We start from the raw sequence: 17,483 nt of genomic DNA on the forward strand, positions 1-17,483 counted from the left end.
CGTTTCCCCCCGTGTCCCCGCGTGTCCCCCCATGTCTCCCCCGTGTCCCCTCTACGTCACCCCGTGTCCCCCCGTGTCCTCCCCGTGTCCCTCCGTGTCCTCCCGTGTCCCCCCGTGTCCCCTCGTGTCCCCCCGTGTCCCCGCGTGTCCCCCCATGTCTCCCCCGTGTCCCCTCTACTTCACCCCGTGTCCCCCCGTGTCCCCCCGTGTCCCCCCGTGTCCCCACGCTCCGTCCCGACGTGGGCGTGGCCTGTGGCCCGGTGGGCGTGTCCCCGGTGGGACGGGCGGTCCCGCTCCCGCGCTGTGGGCGTGGCCTCGCCCGCCGGGGCGTGGCCCGAAGGGGGCGTGACCTCCGCGGGTGGGCGTGGCCGGCGCGCGCTTCCCGCGGCAAAAGTGCGGCGGGCGCCAACTTCGGGCAAAACTTTCCCCGCGCGCCGCCGGCACCGGGACCCCCGGGACCCCCCGGCACCCCCCGGACCCCCCCGCCATGCCCCGCCGCGGCTGACACCGCCGCCATGTACTCCCCGTATTGCCTCACCCAGGTACGGCCGGGCCGGGGGGGCCGGGACCGGGAGGTGCCCGGTAACGGCGGGGGTGGTGGTGTGGGGTGGGGGGGACACACCGGTGCGATCGGCTGTTGCCCTCTAAAATGGGGTGTAATGGGTGGGGTTGCGACCCCTCCGCGGGCGCCGGTACCTCCCGGGGCAGCGGCGGCTGCGGGGACCGAGATGGGGCCGGTCCGTGGCTGCCGTCCCGGAGCGGCCCCGGTCGGCTCCACGGTGCAGGGGCTCCCGGTTCTGCCGCGATGCGGAGCGGATCTGAGCGCCGGAACGTTCGGCCCGGTGCCGTCGCGGATCCCCGTTGCCGCCGGGGTTCTCCCCGGCTTCGGTGGGGGACCCCGGGGTCGGAGCCGCCGGTGCCACGGGGGGGGGTTTCGCGTCCACGGCAGCGCCGGGACGGGTGAGACCCCGGCCCCGGAGCGGGGTTTTGGCTCCGGGACCCGTCAGAGCGCGACCCGGAGGCTCCGGGGGCGACTTCGTGGGCTGGACGAGGGCGAAGCCCCCCGGGGGCACCGTGTCCGGGGAGCACCTCGTTGTGGGGGGGGCTGCGGGGCGATCGCGGCGGGCCGTGGGGTCGGGGGGGGGCCCGGGAGCCGCTTTAGAGGGGGGAGGAGCAGCAGCGGCCGCTTCTCGGGGAGGGCAGAACTCGGGGGCTGCGGCGCGGGGGTCCCCGTCAGGGGTCCGGGCCCCTCCGCGCTGTCCCGGGACGCCCCCGGTGTCCCCCCCAGCGCGGTTTGCGGGGCGGCCCGGCCGCCCCCGCCGGGCGTTGCTGTTGCCCCCCCCGCCGCCGCCGGCGTTGCCCTTTTCTCCCGCTTTTCGGGGCGGTTTTGGCGGCCGGTTGCGTCTGGGCCGGCGGCCAGCGGCGCTTCTCGCAGCTTCGGCGCCCGCCCCGCACACGCGTGTGCACGCGCCAGGGACACGCCAGCGCACACGCGTGTGCCCCTGCCCGCACACGCCGCGGCCCGCCCGTGCCCGCGGACACGCGTGTGCCCCGCGCCCCCCCCGGGCCCCGTTTTGGGCACCCGCGGGCGCGGCCGCGCTCCCCTCGTGCCGCCCTGCGGCCGCTCCGGGGAGGGTTTGGGCCGGTGCCACCGGCGGATTTCGGGCGCCGGGTTGCACCGGCAGCGCTGCGGGACCGGCGGGCGCGGGCCGGCCTTGGTGCAGCACCGGCCGGTGTCCTGCCGGTGTCTCCCGGTGTCCCGGCAGCGGCTCCGGCCTCCTTGGGGACACCTCGGGCTCCGGCTGTCGGTGCCACGGCTGCTCCCCTGCGTCCTCCCCGTGTCCCTTTGTGTCCCCTCCGTGTCCCTCGGGGTCCCCCCGTGTCCCCTCCCCGCCTCGCGGAGCCACCCCCTGCCCGTCCCCGTCACTGTCACCACCCCGGCATCCCCAGTGCTGTCACCGCCGGGGTGACCCTTGCGGTGGGGACACCCCCGGCCCTCTGCCGGTGCCCCGGTGGCCGCGGGGGTGGTGGCCAAGCCCCTCACCGGCCCTGGGCTGCGGTGCTGGGCCGGCAGGAGCCGTGCGTGGCACAGGTGTGACACGCACACGCGGGACAGGGCACGGCGGTGACACGCGTGTGACGGGGCATGGCTGTGACACCCGTGTGATGGGGCACGGCGGTGACAATCGAGGGACAGGGCACAGGTGTGACGAGGACAGAGGCAGCACACGCGTGTGTCACGCACTTGGCGTGTCGCGGCCGCCTTGCACACGTGGCGGCCGTGCCGGTGACACGCGTGTGACACACGTGCGTGACACCCGGGCGTGTGGCACGTCCCGGCCGCGTGCCAGGCCCGGTGCCCCCCGTGCTGTGGCTGATGCAATCGGGGCAGGGGGAGGCAAGGGGGACAAACCGAGGGGACACACCGTGGGGGACAAACCGGGGGGCACGCGTGGCTTTGTGCGTGACCCCCGGGCACGCGTGGCTCCGCGCGTGCCCGCCCGGCGCTGCCGCACCCCCGTGTCGCAGTGCCGAGCTCAGCCCCCTCCCCGTGTCCCCCCCCGTGTCCCCCCGTGTCCCCCCGGTCGCTGGCGGCATCAATAATGGAGGAGCCCTTGGCCGGGCCGGGGGGGCCCTGAATTATTGATGGGCCACAAAAAGCTTTCTTGGACGCCGCAGCACCGCGGGGCCCCCCCCGGCCCGGGCTGGCACCGGGCCACGGCGGGGGCCGGGCCGCGGGGTCCGCGCCGGGGCGGGAGCGGGGCCGGGGCTGCGGGGAACGCCCGGAACGGCCGCGGTCCCGCCGTGCCAAACCGCGGCGATGGCCGCGGCACCGCCCGGAATCCGCCGCCGGTGCCCCCGCGGAGCCGCTCGGGACCCCCCCCGCGCTCCCCCCCGGCCCGGCCCGGATGCCGCGGTCCCGGTTCGGGGCTCGGGGAGGCGGGGGGGGGGCGGATGCCCGGGTTCCCCTCGAGCCGCCCGGGCGCCTGGATGCTCCACGTGGCTGCGGCAGGACCGGGCGGGCGCTTCCTCTGCGCGGCCCGGGACCCCCCCCACCAGTGCCAGGACCACCCCCCCGAGCCCCACGGTTCCCCCTCCGATGCCAGACACCCCTGCCCGTGCCACGGTGCCCCCCAAAACGCCCGGGTCTCCCCTCCTCGGCTGCCTGGGCCCCTGCCAGAACCATCCGGCACGTTCTCTCCGAGGCCACCTGGATGCCAAGGTCCCCCCCGGACACCGGGGTCCCTCGTGGGCCCCCCTGGCTCCCCGCTCGGGGGTCCAGGACACCCCTCGCTCGCTCCCACCCCCCTCGGCTGCCCTCCTCCCCCCCTCCCCACACACGGGAGGGTCTTGGCAGCGGCGTCAGGGGCCGCCGGGGGGATTTTTGGCGGCAATTCCGGCTGTTTCGGGCTGTTTTCTCTCGCGGCGAAGCCGAGGGCCGGGGGGAGCTGGCAGCGGCGCGGGAGGGCGGGCGCTGCCGGGGCTGGGGGGGTTGGTGAGGAGTGTGGGGGGGGAAGGTTGGTTGGTTTGATTTCTTTTTTTTTTTTTTTGCTTTTTTTTTTTTCCCCTCTATTTTTTTTTTTTTTTTGTCTTTTTTTCCCTCTTTTCTGTTTTTTCTGGGCTTTTCCCTCCCGATCCGGCGCCGCCCCCCCTGCCGCCGCGCTGGCGCTCTGCCGGGCGCTCGCAGCTGCGGACGCGGCGACGTGGCTTCGCCCGAGACTGCGGCTCAATGCGGGGCCGGCGCAGCCAATGGCAGCTCCGCGGCACCGCGGCACCGCCGCCGGACCCCGCCTCGGCACCGACCCCCGCGCCCGCCCCGGGACCCCGGCCCGGCCACCGACCGCGCACGGCTCCGGGCCCGGGGCTCCGGATCCTTCCGTGGCGGCCGGCGTCGCTCCGGGCCGGGCCGGGGAGGGGTCCCACGTGTCCGGGAGGGGTCCCAGGCGTTGGGGAGGGGACCGGGCGGTGTCACCGGGGCCGGTGGCTCTTTGTCTGGGCCGGGGCTTTGGTGGGGACGGAGGCGTCCAGGCCGCTGACCCCATCGCCCGAGCCGGCCTGACCGCCACCGTGCCCGCCCTGGGGGTCACTCCGGTGTCCGGAGGGGTCACTCAGGTGTCCAGAGGGCTCCCAGGTGTCCGGGAGGGGTCCCAGGTGTCCCCAAGCCCCCCCTGCACCGAGCGGATGCTGCTGGGCCTGGCCCTGGGGTCTTGTGCAGCTGCCAGGGAGGGATTCCGGGCCGGGGGGGGGGCGACCACCGTCCTCAGCCCCCCCAGGAAAACCTCCCCGCTGCGGCTTTGGGTTGAAAACCGCGAGGTTTGGGGCTGGGCGGGAGCCGCTGCCCAGGCCCGCTGCCGAAACGCCCAAATTTTGGTTTCTTCCCTTTGCACAGAGGGATTTAATTACCGGGGGGTGGGAAGGGGGGGAAAAGTGTTGGCTCCGAGCGCCGCGTCCGGGATTTTGGGGGCAGAAACGTCGGGTTTGGGCCATTCCGTGCTGGGGCCGCCACGGGGCTGGGGCAGGCGGCCAAATCCGGGGCCTTCCCGCGCCGGTGGCAGCGGGGGGGGAGCAGCGGGACCCCCTGGGAACCCCCCCGGCCCCGGAGGCGTCCTCGCCCGACCCTTTTTGCACGAGGGTTTTTTTGCACGAGGGCTTTGCACGAGCACGAGGGGCCGCAGCAGGACCCCCGCCCCTCCACGCTTTCCACGGGGGATTTTTGGGGCGAATCCGCGGGGTTTTGGCGAAGCCCCCCCCCCCCCCCCGGGGGTCTCAGCCCCCCCTCCCCCCGGTTTCCCCTCCCCCACCCCGGGGTCCCCCCGTTGCACGCGCGGGGCGCGCGCGGGGCACACTCGCCCCCCCCCCTCGGGCCACGCCCCCTTCGGGCAAACCACGCCCACCTAACCACGCCCCCAACGTCCTGACCAATGGGGAGGCCGCTCCCCCCGCGCGCTGCGCTCCCATTGGCTGCGGCCGTTCCGGTCCCGGTGCCAAAAAGGGGCCGCGGCGGCTCCGCGCGCTCCGCGCCCGCGGCGGCGGCGGCTCCGGGACCCCCCGACAGCGACACCCCCCCCAAAAAAAAACACCGGGACCCCTGCCCGCACACACGCACACCGGCAGGGACACCCCGACACCGGGACCCCCCGCACCGGGATCCCCTCCCATCGCCGGTAACCGGCACCCCGCGGCGGCTGCGCTGTCCCGCCAGCCGGGACCCAGCTCCTCCATCCCGCGGTTACCGGGATCCCCGACACCTGAGCGTTCCCCCCGCACGGTCCGCACCCCCCGACCCGCCCCCTCTCTCTTCCCGGTAGTCCCCGTTAACCCCTTTTCCCCAATCCGTTTGAGCCCCCCGTCCCCGTCTGTCGCCCCCGGTTCTGCCCCGCCGGGGCCCGACTGGCAGCTGCCTACGGCCGGGATGAGCCGCCGCGATGGTACGGACGGGACGGGCCGGGAGCGGCGGGGCCGGGCCGGGTACCGGGGACAGGCACCGGTGGCACCGGGGACTGTGACAGCGGCCGGGATGGGGCCGGGGAGCGGCGGCACCGGGGAGCGGGGAGAAGGAATGGGGAGCGGAGCCGCTGGCGGTGCAGGCAAGGGACGGAGGTGGCACCGGGGACGGCCGGGGATGGAGATTGGTGGCACCGGCGGTGGGGATGAGGACCGGGATGGGATGCGGGAGCATCACCGGGAGCCGGACGGGAACGAGCGGGGAGGGACGGGGCTGTGGTGGCTGTGGCAGTCCCCGAGACAAGGCTGTGGTGGCACCGGGAACGGTGCTGTGGCAGCACCGGGGACGGGGCTGTGGTGGCACCAGGGACGGTGCTGCGGTGGAGGCACCGGGAACGGGGATGTGGCGGCACTGGGGAGGGAGCTGTGATGGCACCGGGAACGGGGCTGTGCCAATACCGGGAACGGGGCTGTGGTGGTGGCACCAGGGACGGGGCTGTGCCAGTACCGGGGACAGGGGCGGGACTGGGACAGGCTCAGCCGTCCCTGTCCCTGCTCCGGTCACACGCGAGCCCGGCGGCACCGGGAGCCGCCTCTTCCCCGGGAAGCACCGGGAACCCGGCGCATCCCCGGGGGGCCGGGACTGCCGGGATCCCCCACGGGGTCGGGGCCGCCGGGGTCACCCGTGGGGCCGGATCCCGCATCTCCGGCGCCCGGGGGACGGTGACAGGGACGGGGACGGTGCCGGCGGGGCTCCGGAGGCGCCGCGGCCGCCAGCCCAGCCCGTGCCTGTGCCCTCCCGTGCAGGATGAGTTCCACCCCTTCATCGAGGCGCTGCTGCCCCACGTCCGGGCCTTCTCCTACACCTGGTTCAACCTCCAGGCCCGCAAGCGCAAGTACTTCAAGAAGCACGAGAAGCGGATGTCCAAGGAGGAGGAACGCGCCGTCAAGGACGAGCTGCTGGGCGAGAAGCCGGAGGTCAAGCAGAAATGGGCCTCGCGCCTCCTGGCCAAGCTGCGCAAGGACATCCGGCCCGAGTGCCGCGAGGACTTCGTGCTGTCCGTCACCGGCAAGAAGGCGCCGTGCTGCGTGCTCTCCAACCCCGACCAGAAGGGCAAGATCCGCCGCATCGACTGCCTGCGCCAGGCCGACAAGGTGTGGCGCCTGGACCTGGTGATGGTCATCCTCTTCAAGGGCGTCCCGCTGGAGAGCACCGACGGCGAGCGCCTGGCCAAGGCGCCGCAGTGCGCCAGCCCCGGCCTCTGCGTGCAGCCCCACCACATCGGCGTCACCATCAAGGAGCTCGACCTCTACCTGGCCTACTTCGTCCACGCGCCAGGTGAGTGCGGCCGCTGAGACGCCGTGGGCGTGGGCGCGGCGCCCGTCCCCGTCCCGCCGCCTCGCCGGGGCTGGGGGGGTCCGCACGGCCGCCCCCCGGGACCCCCGGCCCCACCTGGGGCGTCCCCGGGCGGCCTCGCTCGCACAAAGCCGCGCCGAGTGCCAACGCACGCGCCGCGCGCCCGGCGCCGCGTGCCAAGCCCGCGTGCCAGGATGGGCGCCGGGAGCGGGGCCGGGATTGGCACCGGGACGGGCGCGGGGCTGGGCCGGGCTCCGGGATCCGCACCGCGGGCGCCGCTCTGGGTCTGGGGCGTGCGAAGCGCCCGCGCCCCCCGCGCCCGGGGGTCCGGTGCCACGCGCGGGTTGGGGGGGTCACACACGTGTGCAAACGCGGCTGAGGCAGGGGGCACACGCGTGTGAGCGCGGGGGGGACACACCGTGTGTGTGTGTGTGCACGGGGGGACCCCAGCCCGGCCGCCCTGTCTGCGGGGAGGGGAATTTTGGGGCCGGACCGAGGGGTTTTGGGGTCGCTCCGTGGTGCCTCCATCCTTCTCCGGGGGCGAGGAGCCGCTCCGGGGGCGCGCGAGCTGCCCCCCTCCCCAAATCCCCCTCGGTGCCCGCGTGCCAGACCCCGCACACCCACGGGGGGGGTCCCAGCCCCCCCGGTCCCCCCGCGCCCCCCAGCTCCCCCCCCCAGGCCCAGCTGCCGGGGCTCGAATCCCCCAAACGCGGCTCCCACCCGGCGCCGCCAAAATGGCCCCGGTTGGCACCGTGCCCCCGTGCGCGGCACGAGGCCCCGCCAGCAGCCCCGGCCCCCCCCCCCGGCGGCCCCCCCGCGCCCCCCGCCCCCTCCCCACGCCGGGGGCCCTTTGGCTGCCGCGGGCCGGGGGGGGCTCGCTGCCAGCCCCCCCTTGCGCGTAAGATGGCGGCGCTTGTTGGCACCCGAAACGCTCTGCGGCACCGCGGCCCCGCGCCGGGACCCTCGCGCTGCGGGGACCCCCCCGCCCCGCGAGCCGGGACCCCCGTGCCAAGGTGTGTCACCCCCACCGCCACCATCGCAGCCCCCCCGGGCATCCCCGGCCTGGACCCCCCCACCTGCCCCGGGTGCACCCCGGTGCCCCGGGGGACACCTGGGGACATCGGGGTCCCCTTCCCCACCGGGGGTCCCCAGGGTGGCTCTGGGGGGGCTGCGGAGCCCTGGGGGGACACGCGGGGTGGGGGGTGGGACATGAGGATGGGGTGAGGCGGGGGCTGCAGCAGCTCGGGGGGGGTCAGGGTGCAGCCGTGGGGGTCTTCGGGGGTCGGGGGGTTCCAGGTGCGCCGCGGGGGCTGCCCAGGTGCCGCCCCCCCCCACCCCCGGCATGGGGGACGCAGGTGCGGGGTGGGGGGGACACCCCCGGGGGGGTGGGGGCGCAGCTGCCCAGCAGCACCAGCCCCCCCCCTGCTGCGGGCGGGGGTCGGGGGGCTCTGGGGTGGGGGGGGGAAGGGAGGAGGGGGTGCAGGGAACCCCCCCGGTGGCTTTTGGGGGGTCTGGGGGCTGGGGGAGGGCCCCGCGTGGGGGTGGGAGGGGTGAGGGAGGGTTGGGGAAGGGGGGGGGGGTCCGGCACGCGCCCGCCACGCGCGCTCCCCCCCCCCCCCCCCCCCAACCGAGGTCGCGACCCCGCGCGTGCCCCAGTGACACCTGACCCCCCCGCGGGGTGACACGGCGGGGTCACCACCGGGGGGAGGGGGGGGAGGGGTCACCGTCCCCCTGCCCCTCCCCCCTGCACGGCTCAGTCCCCTCCCGGTTTGGGGGGGGGGACAAACCGAGCCCCGCGCCCCATGGGGGGGGGCACCGGGGGACCCCCACCCGTCCGGGCTGGGGGAGCCCGGGGTGGGGGGACCCCGCTTCCCACGGGATGGGGGTCCCGGGGGGGTTCCCAGGTGGATGGGGGGGACCCCGGGGGGTGGGACCCGGACCGGGGTGTTGTGGGGGGGGACCCGGGCGTCCCGGTGCCCCCCCTCCCGGCACAGACAATGGGCGCTTTGTTGGCGCTGCCCGCTGGCGGGGGGCCAGCGCATTCCTGGCCCCCGGCCCGGCCCCACGGCGGCCCCCGGCCCCCCCCACCCGGCCCGGCCCCCTGCCAGCCCCGACCCCCCCCCGGCCCGCAGCGCCGGCTGCGCACCCCCCCATCCCCTGCCCGGCCACCGGGGTCCCCTCGGGGGTTCGCTATGGGGGGGGGACACCCCCCCACCCCCCCAGTCCCCCACCCCTGGGTCCTGCCGGGGCTCGGGGTGAGGGGAGCGGCCGGCGGAGCCCCCCCGGGGGTGCTGCGGGCGCCGGCGAGGTCCCGGCGGGCGCTCACCTCGAACGACCCCGCGGGAACAACGGGGCCGTTCATCGCCGGCACCGGCGGCGGCGGCGGCGGGGCCGCCCCACCCCCGGGGCATCGCGGGGTCCCCGGGGGTCGCGGGGGGACTCGGTGGGGAGGGGGGGGGACACCCCCGCGTCCGCGGCTGACCCCGTTTGTCCGTACCCCCCCCCGTCCCCCAGATTCCGGACAATCCGACAGCTCCAACCCCCAGGGAGACGCGGACATCAAACCACTGCCCAACGGTGCGTGCCCGCCGCTGTCCCGGTGTCCCCCGGTGTCCCCTGGTGTGCCCCGGTGTCCCCCGGTGTCCCTGCAGTGCCCCCAGTGTCCGCACGGTATCCCCCGGTGTCCCCGGTGTGCCCCGGTGTCCCTGGTGTGCCCGTGTCCCTGCAGTATCTCCCAGTGTCCCGGTGTGCATCGGTGTCCCCCGGTGTCCCCTCGTTATTCCCCGGTGTCCCCCTGTGTCCCTGGTGTCCCTGCAGTGCCCCCGTTGTCCCCTCAATGTCCCCTCAGGGTCCCCCCGTGTCCCTCCTGTGCCGAGTCCCCCCGCGGTGTCCTCGCTGTCCCTCCTGTCCCCCCCCCGGTGGTCACCGTGTCCCGTTCCCCCCCCCGTGCTGCCCCGGTGACCCCGGTGTCCCCCCCGGTGTCCCCAGGCCACCTGACCTTCCAGGACTGCTTTGTCACCTCGGGGGTCTGGAACGTGACGGAGCTGGTGAGGGTGTCCCAGAGTAAGTGGGGACACCGGGGGGACACCGGGGGACACGGGGGGAACACGGGGGGGACACCGGGGGGGACACGGGGAGAGGACACAGGGGGACACCGGGGGGACACGGAGGAGACACAGAGCGGGGACAGAGCCTGGGATGGCACCGGGGGGGACACCGGGGGGGACACCGGGGGGACACCAGGGGGACACCGGGGGGGGACACCAGGGGGACATGGAGGGGACACGGGGAGGGGACAGAGCCTAGGATGACACCGGGGGGGACATGGAGGAGACACAGAGCGGGGACAGAGCCTGGGATGGCACCGGGGGGAACATGGAGGGGACACAGAGTGGGAACAGAGCCTGGGATGGCACCGGGGGTAGGGAATGGGAGGACGGAGGAGCCGGGGGGGCACGGCCGGGTGGGGGTGGCCCTGCGTGGGTCCCCCACGTGCCCCCCGTGTCCCCCCCAGCCCCCGTGGCCACGGCGTCGGGCCCCAACTTCTCGCTGGCTGACCTGGAGAGCCCGGGGGGCTACTACAACATCAGCCCCGTCGCCCTCGGCCGCCGGCCCCTGGGACCCCCCACCGCCAGGTACCGGGACCCCCGACCCCCTGCGACCCCCAGCGCCCCCCCCTCACCCAGCCCGGCTCCCCCTTTTTGGGGTGCTCCCCTCCCCAGGGGCTCTCCATCCCCCCAGGACCCCTTGGGGTCTGGACGCTCTCCCTTGCACCCCACAAACCCCTCGGACCCCCAAAACCTGCCGGGGCCCCCCCATTTGGGGGTTTGCCCCAAAACCCTGCGATTTGGGGGGGGTTCCGCTTCGCATCCCACCAGCACCTGGGACCCCCCTTTTGACAGCTGGGCGGGGGGCTGGGACCCCCGGGATCCCCCGGGATCCCCCGGGCGCTCGGCGGGGTGACGCCCCGGGCCCGGAGGTGACAGCCCTGTCCCCGCAGCGGCCCGAAGCGCCCCAAGGCGCTGGACGAGGGGGACCTGGAGGGTCCCGGCGACGACGTCTTCTACCCCGGGCCGGGGCGGTCCCCAGCCCCCGGCAGCAGCCAGGGGCCCTGGGGGGGGGACGTTGACACCGGTGGGTGAGACCCGGGGGGCTTCGGGGGCACCGGAGCCTTGGGGAGGGGGGGTACGGAGGGGCTCGGGGGACGGAGGAGTCGGGAGGGACATCGCGACATGGGGACACCGGGCCGGGGGTAACGGGGAGGCTCTGGGGATGCGGGGGGGTGGGGGGGACACCGGGGACGGGGAGGGGTTGCGGGGGGAGCACCGGGGAGCGGCGGGGTCCGTGCCGGAGGGTCTGGGGGTAGGCGGGGAGAGGTCTGGGGAGGGGGAGGGCGGGGGGTGCAGGGGTCCGGCTGCCCCCCCCGACCCCCTGGGCCCCCCCAGGCCCGGCGGCGCTGAAGAAGTCGGGGAAGTTGGATTTCTGCAGCGCCCTGTCGGGGCACGGCGCCGCGCCCCGCATGGCCTTCGGCCACCACCCCCTGCCCGTCCTGGCCGGCGTCCGCCCCGGTGAGACCCCACACCCCCGGGCCCGGGGGGCTGCCGGGTGACCCCGGGGCGGGCCGGGCCGGGCCGGGGGGGCGTCCCTGGGCGGGCGGGTGGGGGGGTGTTGGGGGGAGTCGGGCCGGCCCCGGGGATGGAATGGGGCGGGGGTCCCGCGGCCGCCGGCGCTGGCGCTGAGGGTCCCTGCAGGCAGCCCGCGGGCCACGGCCTCGGCGCTGCACTTCCCGTCGGGGTCCCTCCTGCCCCAGTCGAGCCCCTACTTCGCCCACCCCACCATCCGCTACCACCACGGGCAGGACTCGCTCAAGGACTTCGTGCAGTTCGTCTGCGCCGACGGCGCCGCCCAGGGCCCCCAGGTGCGCCGGGGACGGGCGCGGGGGCGGCCCGGGGGTCGCGGGGACACCCCGGGGGTCGTGGGGTCGCCCCGGGAATCGTGGGGACACCCCGGGGGTCGTGGGGACATCCCGGGAGTCGCGGGGAGATCCCGGGGGTCGCGGAGAAGTCCCGGGGATCGCGGGGACATCCCGGAGGTCGTGGGGACACCCCGGGAGTCGTGGGGACATCCCGGGGGTCGCAGAGAAGCCCCGGGGGGCGCGGAGAAGTCCCGGAGATCGAGGGGAGACCCCGGGGGTCCCGGAGAAGCCCCGGGGATCGCGGGGACATCCCGGGGGTCGCAGAGAAGCCCCGGGGGTCGCGGAGAAGCCCCGGGGGTCCCGGAGAAGCCCCGGGGGTCGCGGAGAAGCCCCGGGGGTCCCGGAGAAGCCCCGGGGGTCGCGGGGAGATCCCGGGGGTCGTGGGGACACCGGGACCCCCCCCTCCCCTGCGGGGGCGGGGCCTGGCTCAGAACGAGGCGCAGGAGGCGGGGCCGCTCCCCGGATGCAAATGAGGGCGAGGAGGCGGGGCGTGTATGCAGATTAGTGCGGCCGGAGGGCGAATAGATGCGCGCTATGCAAATCAGGCGAGAGGGGCGGGGTCTGTATGCAAATATAGCGCAGGGGGCGGGGCCTGTATGCAAACGAGCCCAGGTGGCCGCGCCGGCCGCGGCAGCGCCAGGAGGGGGTGACGGGGACCCCCCCCCAAATTCCGACCTGGGGATCTCCAACAACATGGGGACCCCCCAAAACTTGGAGACGCCCCACCTGGGGACCCCGCACCTGCGGAGCTCCCACCGGGGACCTCCCACCTGGGGGACCCCCACGTGGAAACCCCCCCCCCCTAAAAGGGGGGCTGCAGGACCCCTCCCCGACCCCCCACCACCCCCGCCCCGCCCCGCCCCGGGGGTCCCGGGGGTCCGTCACCGTGTTCTCGTTGCAGCCGTGCGGGGCGCAGGGCCGGGCCGGGGGGGCTGCGGGGGCCCCCCTGGCCCGGCCCCTGCCCCTGCCCCCGCCGGAGCCCAAAGCCCCCAGCGGCCCCCCGGGCGGAGCCCCCGCCGCACCCCGTAAGTGCCCCCCTGCCCCCCCGGCACCCCACGGCACCCCACGGCACCCCACGGCACCCCACGGCACCCCCCGCGCCCGCAGCCGGGCCCTGGCCGTGGGGGGCGGGGGGCAGGGGGGCCCCGGGGCCAGGGGCAGGTGTGGGCTCCCAGCAGAGGGGCGCAGACAGCGGGGGTGCCCAGGTGTGGGGGCAGCAGTGAGGGGCAGGTGCCCGGATGTGGGGTACAGGTGCCCAGGTGTGGGGTGCAGGTGCCCAGGTGTGGCTGCAGGTGTCCAGATGTGGAATACAGGTGCCCAGGTGTGAGGTACAGGTGCCCATGTATGGTTGTAGGTGCCCAGGTGTGGAGTGCAGGTGCCCAGATGTGAAATACAGGTGCCCAGATGTGGGGTACAGGTGCCCAGGTGTGGGGTGCAGGTGCCTAGATGTGGTTGTAGGTGCCCAGGTGTGGTTGTAGGTGCCCAGATGTGAAATACAGGTGCCCAGGTGTGGGGTACAGGTGCCCAGATGTGGGGTGCAGGTGCCCAGGTGCTGCTGCAGGTGCCCACGTGTGGGGCACAGGTGCCCAGGTGTGGGGTGCAGGTGCCCAGGTGCTGCTGCAGGTGCCCACGTGTGGGGTACAGGTGCCCAGGTGTGGGGTGCAGGTGCCCAGGTGTGGTTGTAGGTGCCCAGATGTGAAATACAGGTGCCCAGATTTGGGGTGCAGGTGCGCAGGTGTGGGGTGCTGCTGTGGGTGCAGGGGTTGGCTGCAGGTGCCACCTGAGGCCCTCGGGGCAGGTGCCAGCAGCTGCCCCAGGGTGCCCCAGCGCAGGGTGACACCTGTGAGCCAGGTGACTCTGGTGACACAGTGACTCTGGTGACACGGTGACCCAGGTGACAGTGACCCCGGTGACACAGTGACCCCGGTGACAGTGACACAGTGACCCAGGAGACACAGTGACCCCGGTGACCCAGGTGACACAGGTGACCCAGTGGCCCAGGTAACACTGACCCAGGTAACACAGTGACCCAGGTGACAGTGACACAGTGACCCAGGTGACACAGTGACCCCAGTGACCCAGGTGACACAGGTGACACAGGTGACACAGTGGCCCAGGTAACACTGACCCAGGTAACACAGTGACCCAGGTGACAGTGAAATAAATTACCCCAGTGACCCAGGTAACAGTGACACAGTGACCCAGGTGACACAGGTGACAGGGTGCACAGGTGACCCAGGTGACACAGTGACCCTGATGACAGTGACATGGTGACACAGGTGACACAGGTGACACAGATGACAGTGACCCAGGTGAGCCAGGTGATGCAGATGACAGTGACCCAGGTGACACAGGTGACAGTGACACAGGTGACAGTGACACAGTGACCCAGGTGACACAGGTGACAGTGACCCAGGTGACACAGTGACAAGGTGCACAGGGCTTCCCCAGGTGACAGGGGCTGCACCCGGGGCAGGTGCCAGAGGTGAGCCAGGTGGGCAGCAGGTGCCAGGTGCCATGTGCCAGGTGCCAGGTGCCATGTGACAGGTGACATGTGAGAGGTGCCAGGTGCCATGTCCCAGGTGCCAGGTGACAAGTGCCCCGCCCGGCCCGGCTGCCCGTGCTTCATCACCCGCATCGTCATCGTCACCGGCCCGGCGCCTCATCCCCCCATTCCAGCCCGGCTCCTTCGCCATTTCCCCCGTTTTTACCCCATTTTCGCTCTGGGGGGGGAGGTGCGGGTTGGGGGGGGTTCCCCGGACCCACCCGCGTGGGTGGGGCCCACCTGGCCGCGCCCCCCGCCCCACCCGCGTGGGGGGACCCGGGAGTGCCCGGGGGGGGGTCCCGCACAGGTAAGTACCGGCGGGGGGAGGGGAGGGGGTCTCGCCGCCGCGCCCACCGTGGGGGTCTCACCCGGAGCACGGGTGGGGGGGGGCTCCCGGTGCCCCCGGTGCCCCCGGGGGGGTTCCCGGTGCCCCCGCGGGGCGCGGCCGGGCTGAGCCCCCTCTCCCCGCAGCATTCGCAGCGTCAGGCGCCGCCGCTGCCCCCCGCCTTGTCGGCCTCGGACCCCGCGACGGCAACTTTCTGAGCCTGCCCCAGCAGCAGGTACGGCCACACCTGGGCACCCCCCCGGGCACCTGGGACACACCCACCACACACCTGGGACACCCCCCTGGGCACCTGGGACACCCCCCTGGGAACCTGGGACACCCCCCTGGGAACCTGGGCACCCCCACCACACACCTGGGACACCCTCTGGGCACCTGGGACACCCCCCGGGCACCTGGGACACCCCCCCGGGCACCTGGGACACCCCCCGGGCACCTGGGACACCCCCCCGGGCACCTGGGACACCCCCTGGGAACCTGGGACCCCTCCCTGCACACCCTGACCTACCCCTGCACACCTGGGCCACCCCCCCGGGCACCTGGGACACCCCCACCGCACACCTGGGACACCCCCCCGGGCACCTGGGACCCCTCCCTGCACACCCTGACCCACACCTGCACACCTGGGCACCCCCCCGGGCACCTGGGACACCCCCCAGGCACCTGGGACACCCTCTGGGCACCTGGGACCCCTCCCCACACACCTGGGACCCCCTTAGGACACCTGGGACCCCTCCCCTGGACACCTGGGACCCCCCCAGACACCTGGGGGTGACACCTGAGCCCCCCATGACCCCCCGCCCCCCCCAGCACACCTGGCCGGTCCCTGGGCCCCGCCCACCGGAGCCCAGGCCACGCCTCCTCGGTGACGTCACCGCGGGGACAAAGAGGGGCGTGGCCACGCCGGGCCGGCCGCGCCGCTATTGGCCCCCCCCGCGCCGTGGCACGACGCCCGATTGGCTGCCTGCCCTGCGTCGCCGGCCGCTGATTGGCTGGCGCCGGCTCGGGCGTGAAGCCAATGGAAGGCGAGGAGGCAGCCAGGGCCGGCAGCCAATGGGGTCTCTCGGCGGGCCGCGCGCAGCGGAGCCCGATTGGCTGGCACCGCCAGGCGGGAGGAGGCGGGGCCGGCGCTGATTGGCTGGCACCGGCCGGGCCTTGGCAGGCTGCGGGCGCTGCGGCGGCACGGCGCGATCCCATTGGCTGCGCGCGGTGGTGCGGCGGCGGCTCCGCCAATGGCGGGGCGGGGCGCCCGGGGGGCGGGGCCAAAAGAGGGGAGGGGGCTGGACCCGCCCCCCCCATCGGGGGGTCCTGGGGGGCTCCAGCCCCACCCCCCTTTGGAGACCCCGCCCCCTTTTGGGGTCCTGGGGGGGCTCCAGCCCCACCCCCCCTTTGGAGACCCCGCCCCCTTTTGGGGTCCTGGGGGGGGTCCTGGGGGTCCAACCCCCCCCTTTGGAGACCCCGCCCCCTTTTTGGGGTCCTGGGAGTCCAACCCCCCCCTTTGGAGACCCCGCCCCCTTTTTTGGGGGGTCAGGAGGGGTTCGCCCCCCCCCCAAAGCAACCCCCGAGTCCTAGGGGGGTCTCATCTCTTTTTGGGGGGGTCGGGGACCCCCAAAAGTTGAGGTTGGGTGTCCTGGGGGGGTCGCGGGGGGTTGGGGGGTGTTGGTCCCCCCCTTCCCCAAAATTGACCCCCCCCCATTTCGCCCCCCCCCAGTCCTGGTTCCTCTGACGCCGCCCCCGGACGAGGAGGAGAAACCGCCCGGAAAAAAAAAAGGAGAAAAACCGGAAAAAAAAAAAACCTCACAAAAAATTACACAAAACAAAACAAAAAAAAAAATACCCCGCAAACCCCGCCAAAAAAAGAAAAACAAAAAACAACCCCCCCAAAAAAAAAAATCCGCAGCCCCCTCCCCCATTTCCTGACACCCCCCCACAAAAAAAAACCCACAAAAATACCCCAAAAAAATCCAACCCCCCCTGCCCCCCCCAGACGTGGATGAGGGTTCGGCCTCTCTGATGTGTCCCCCCCCCCAAAAAAAAACCCCAACCCCCCCCCGGCACACACAGGGTCACCCCGAGGGAAATTTGGGGGGGTGGGCGCAGATTTGATGATGGAGGGGGGCGGAGGAAGGGGGGGGATGTATCCGAGCCCCCCCACCCCAAAATCGCGCCTCTCCCCCCCCCCCAAAAAAATTATAAAAAAATTAAAAATAAAAGCCGCGCCCCCCCCCCCCCATCACCAGCACCCCCCCCCCAAAATCAGGCGCGTGCCGGGGGGGCCCCCTCGCTGCAGGCCAGCGAGCGGGGGGGGTGGGGGGAGGGGGGACCCCCCCTCAGACACCCCCCGGACCCCCCTCCCCCCCCCCCAGGCTTTGGGGTTCCCCTAAACCCCCCCCCAAAAAAATCCTCCTGCTCATTTTTTTAATTAAGTGCAATTACCCCCCCCGCCCCCCCCCGGGGTCCAACTCCCGCGTTTTGGGGTCAAACCCCCCCTTTTTAGGGTCAAACCCCCCCTTTTTAGGGTCAAACCCCCCTTTTTGGGGTCACACCCCCCTTTTTGGGGTCACACCCCCCGTTTTGGGGTCAAACCCTCCGGATTTGGGGTCACAACCCTCGTTTTGGGCTCAAACCCCCCCTTTTTGGGGTCAAACCCCCGTTTTGGGCTCACGCCCCCCGTTTTGGGGTCAAACCCCCCCTTTTTGGGGTCAAACCCCATTTCCACCCACGCCCCCGCCCCATTTTGGGTCAGACCCCCTCATTTTGGGGTTCCCCCCCATTTTGGGGTTCCTCCCCGTTTTGGGGTTTCTCCCCCCCCCCATTG

The 17,483-nt window shown here is 73.8% G+C and overlaps 1 protein-coding gene across 1 annotated transcript; it reads left to right on the forward strand.

Moving 5' to 3' along the window:
* Positions 1–467: 467 nt before the first annotated feature.
* On the forward strand, positions 468–16,486 carry NFIX (nuclear factor I X). Its single transcript, XM_021550362.2, has 10 exons — positions 468–542; positions 6,253–6,784; positions 9,317–9,379; positions 9,791–9,865; positions 10,317–10,437; positions 10,803–10,936; positions 11,248–11,370; positions 11,554–11,720; positions 14,794–14,882; positions 16,377–16,486. The coding sequence occupies exons 1-9, from the start codon at positions 516–518 to the stop codon at positions 14,863–14,865; spliced, it is 1,314 nt and encodes a 437-aa protein (XP_021406037.1). The 5' UTR covers positions 468–515; the 3' UTR covers positions 14,866–14,882; positions 16,377–16,486.
* The last annotated feature ends 997 nt before the right edge of the window (positions 16,487–17,483 follow it).

Source organism: Lonchura striata, chromosome 21, assembly GCF_046129695.1.
Source record: "Lonchura striata isolate bLonStr1 chromosome 21, bLonStr1.mat, whole genome shotgun sequence".
Lineage (NCBI taxonomy): Eukaryota > Metazoa > Chordata > Aves > Passeriformes > Estrildidae > Lonchura > Lonchura striata.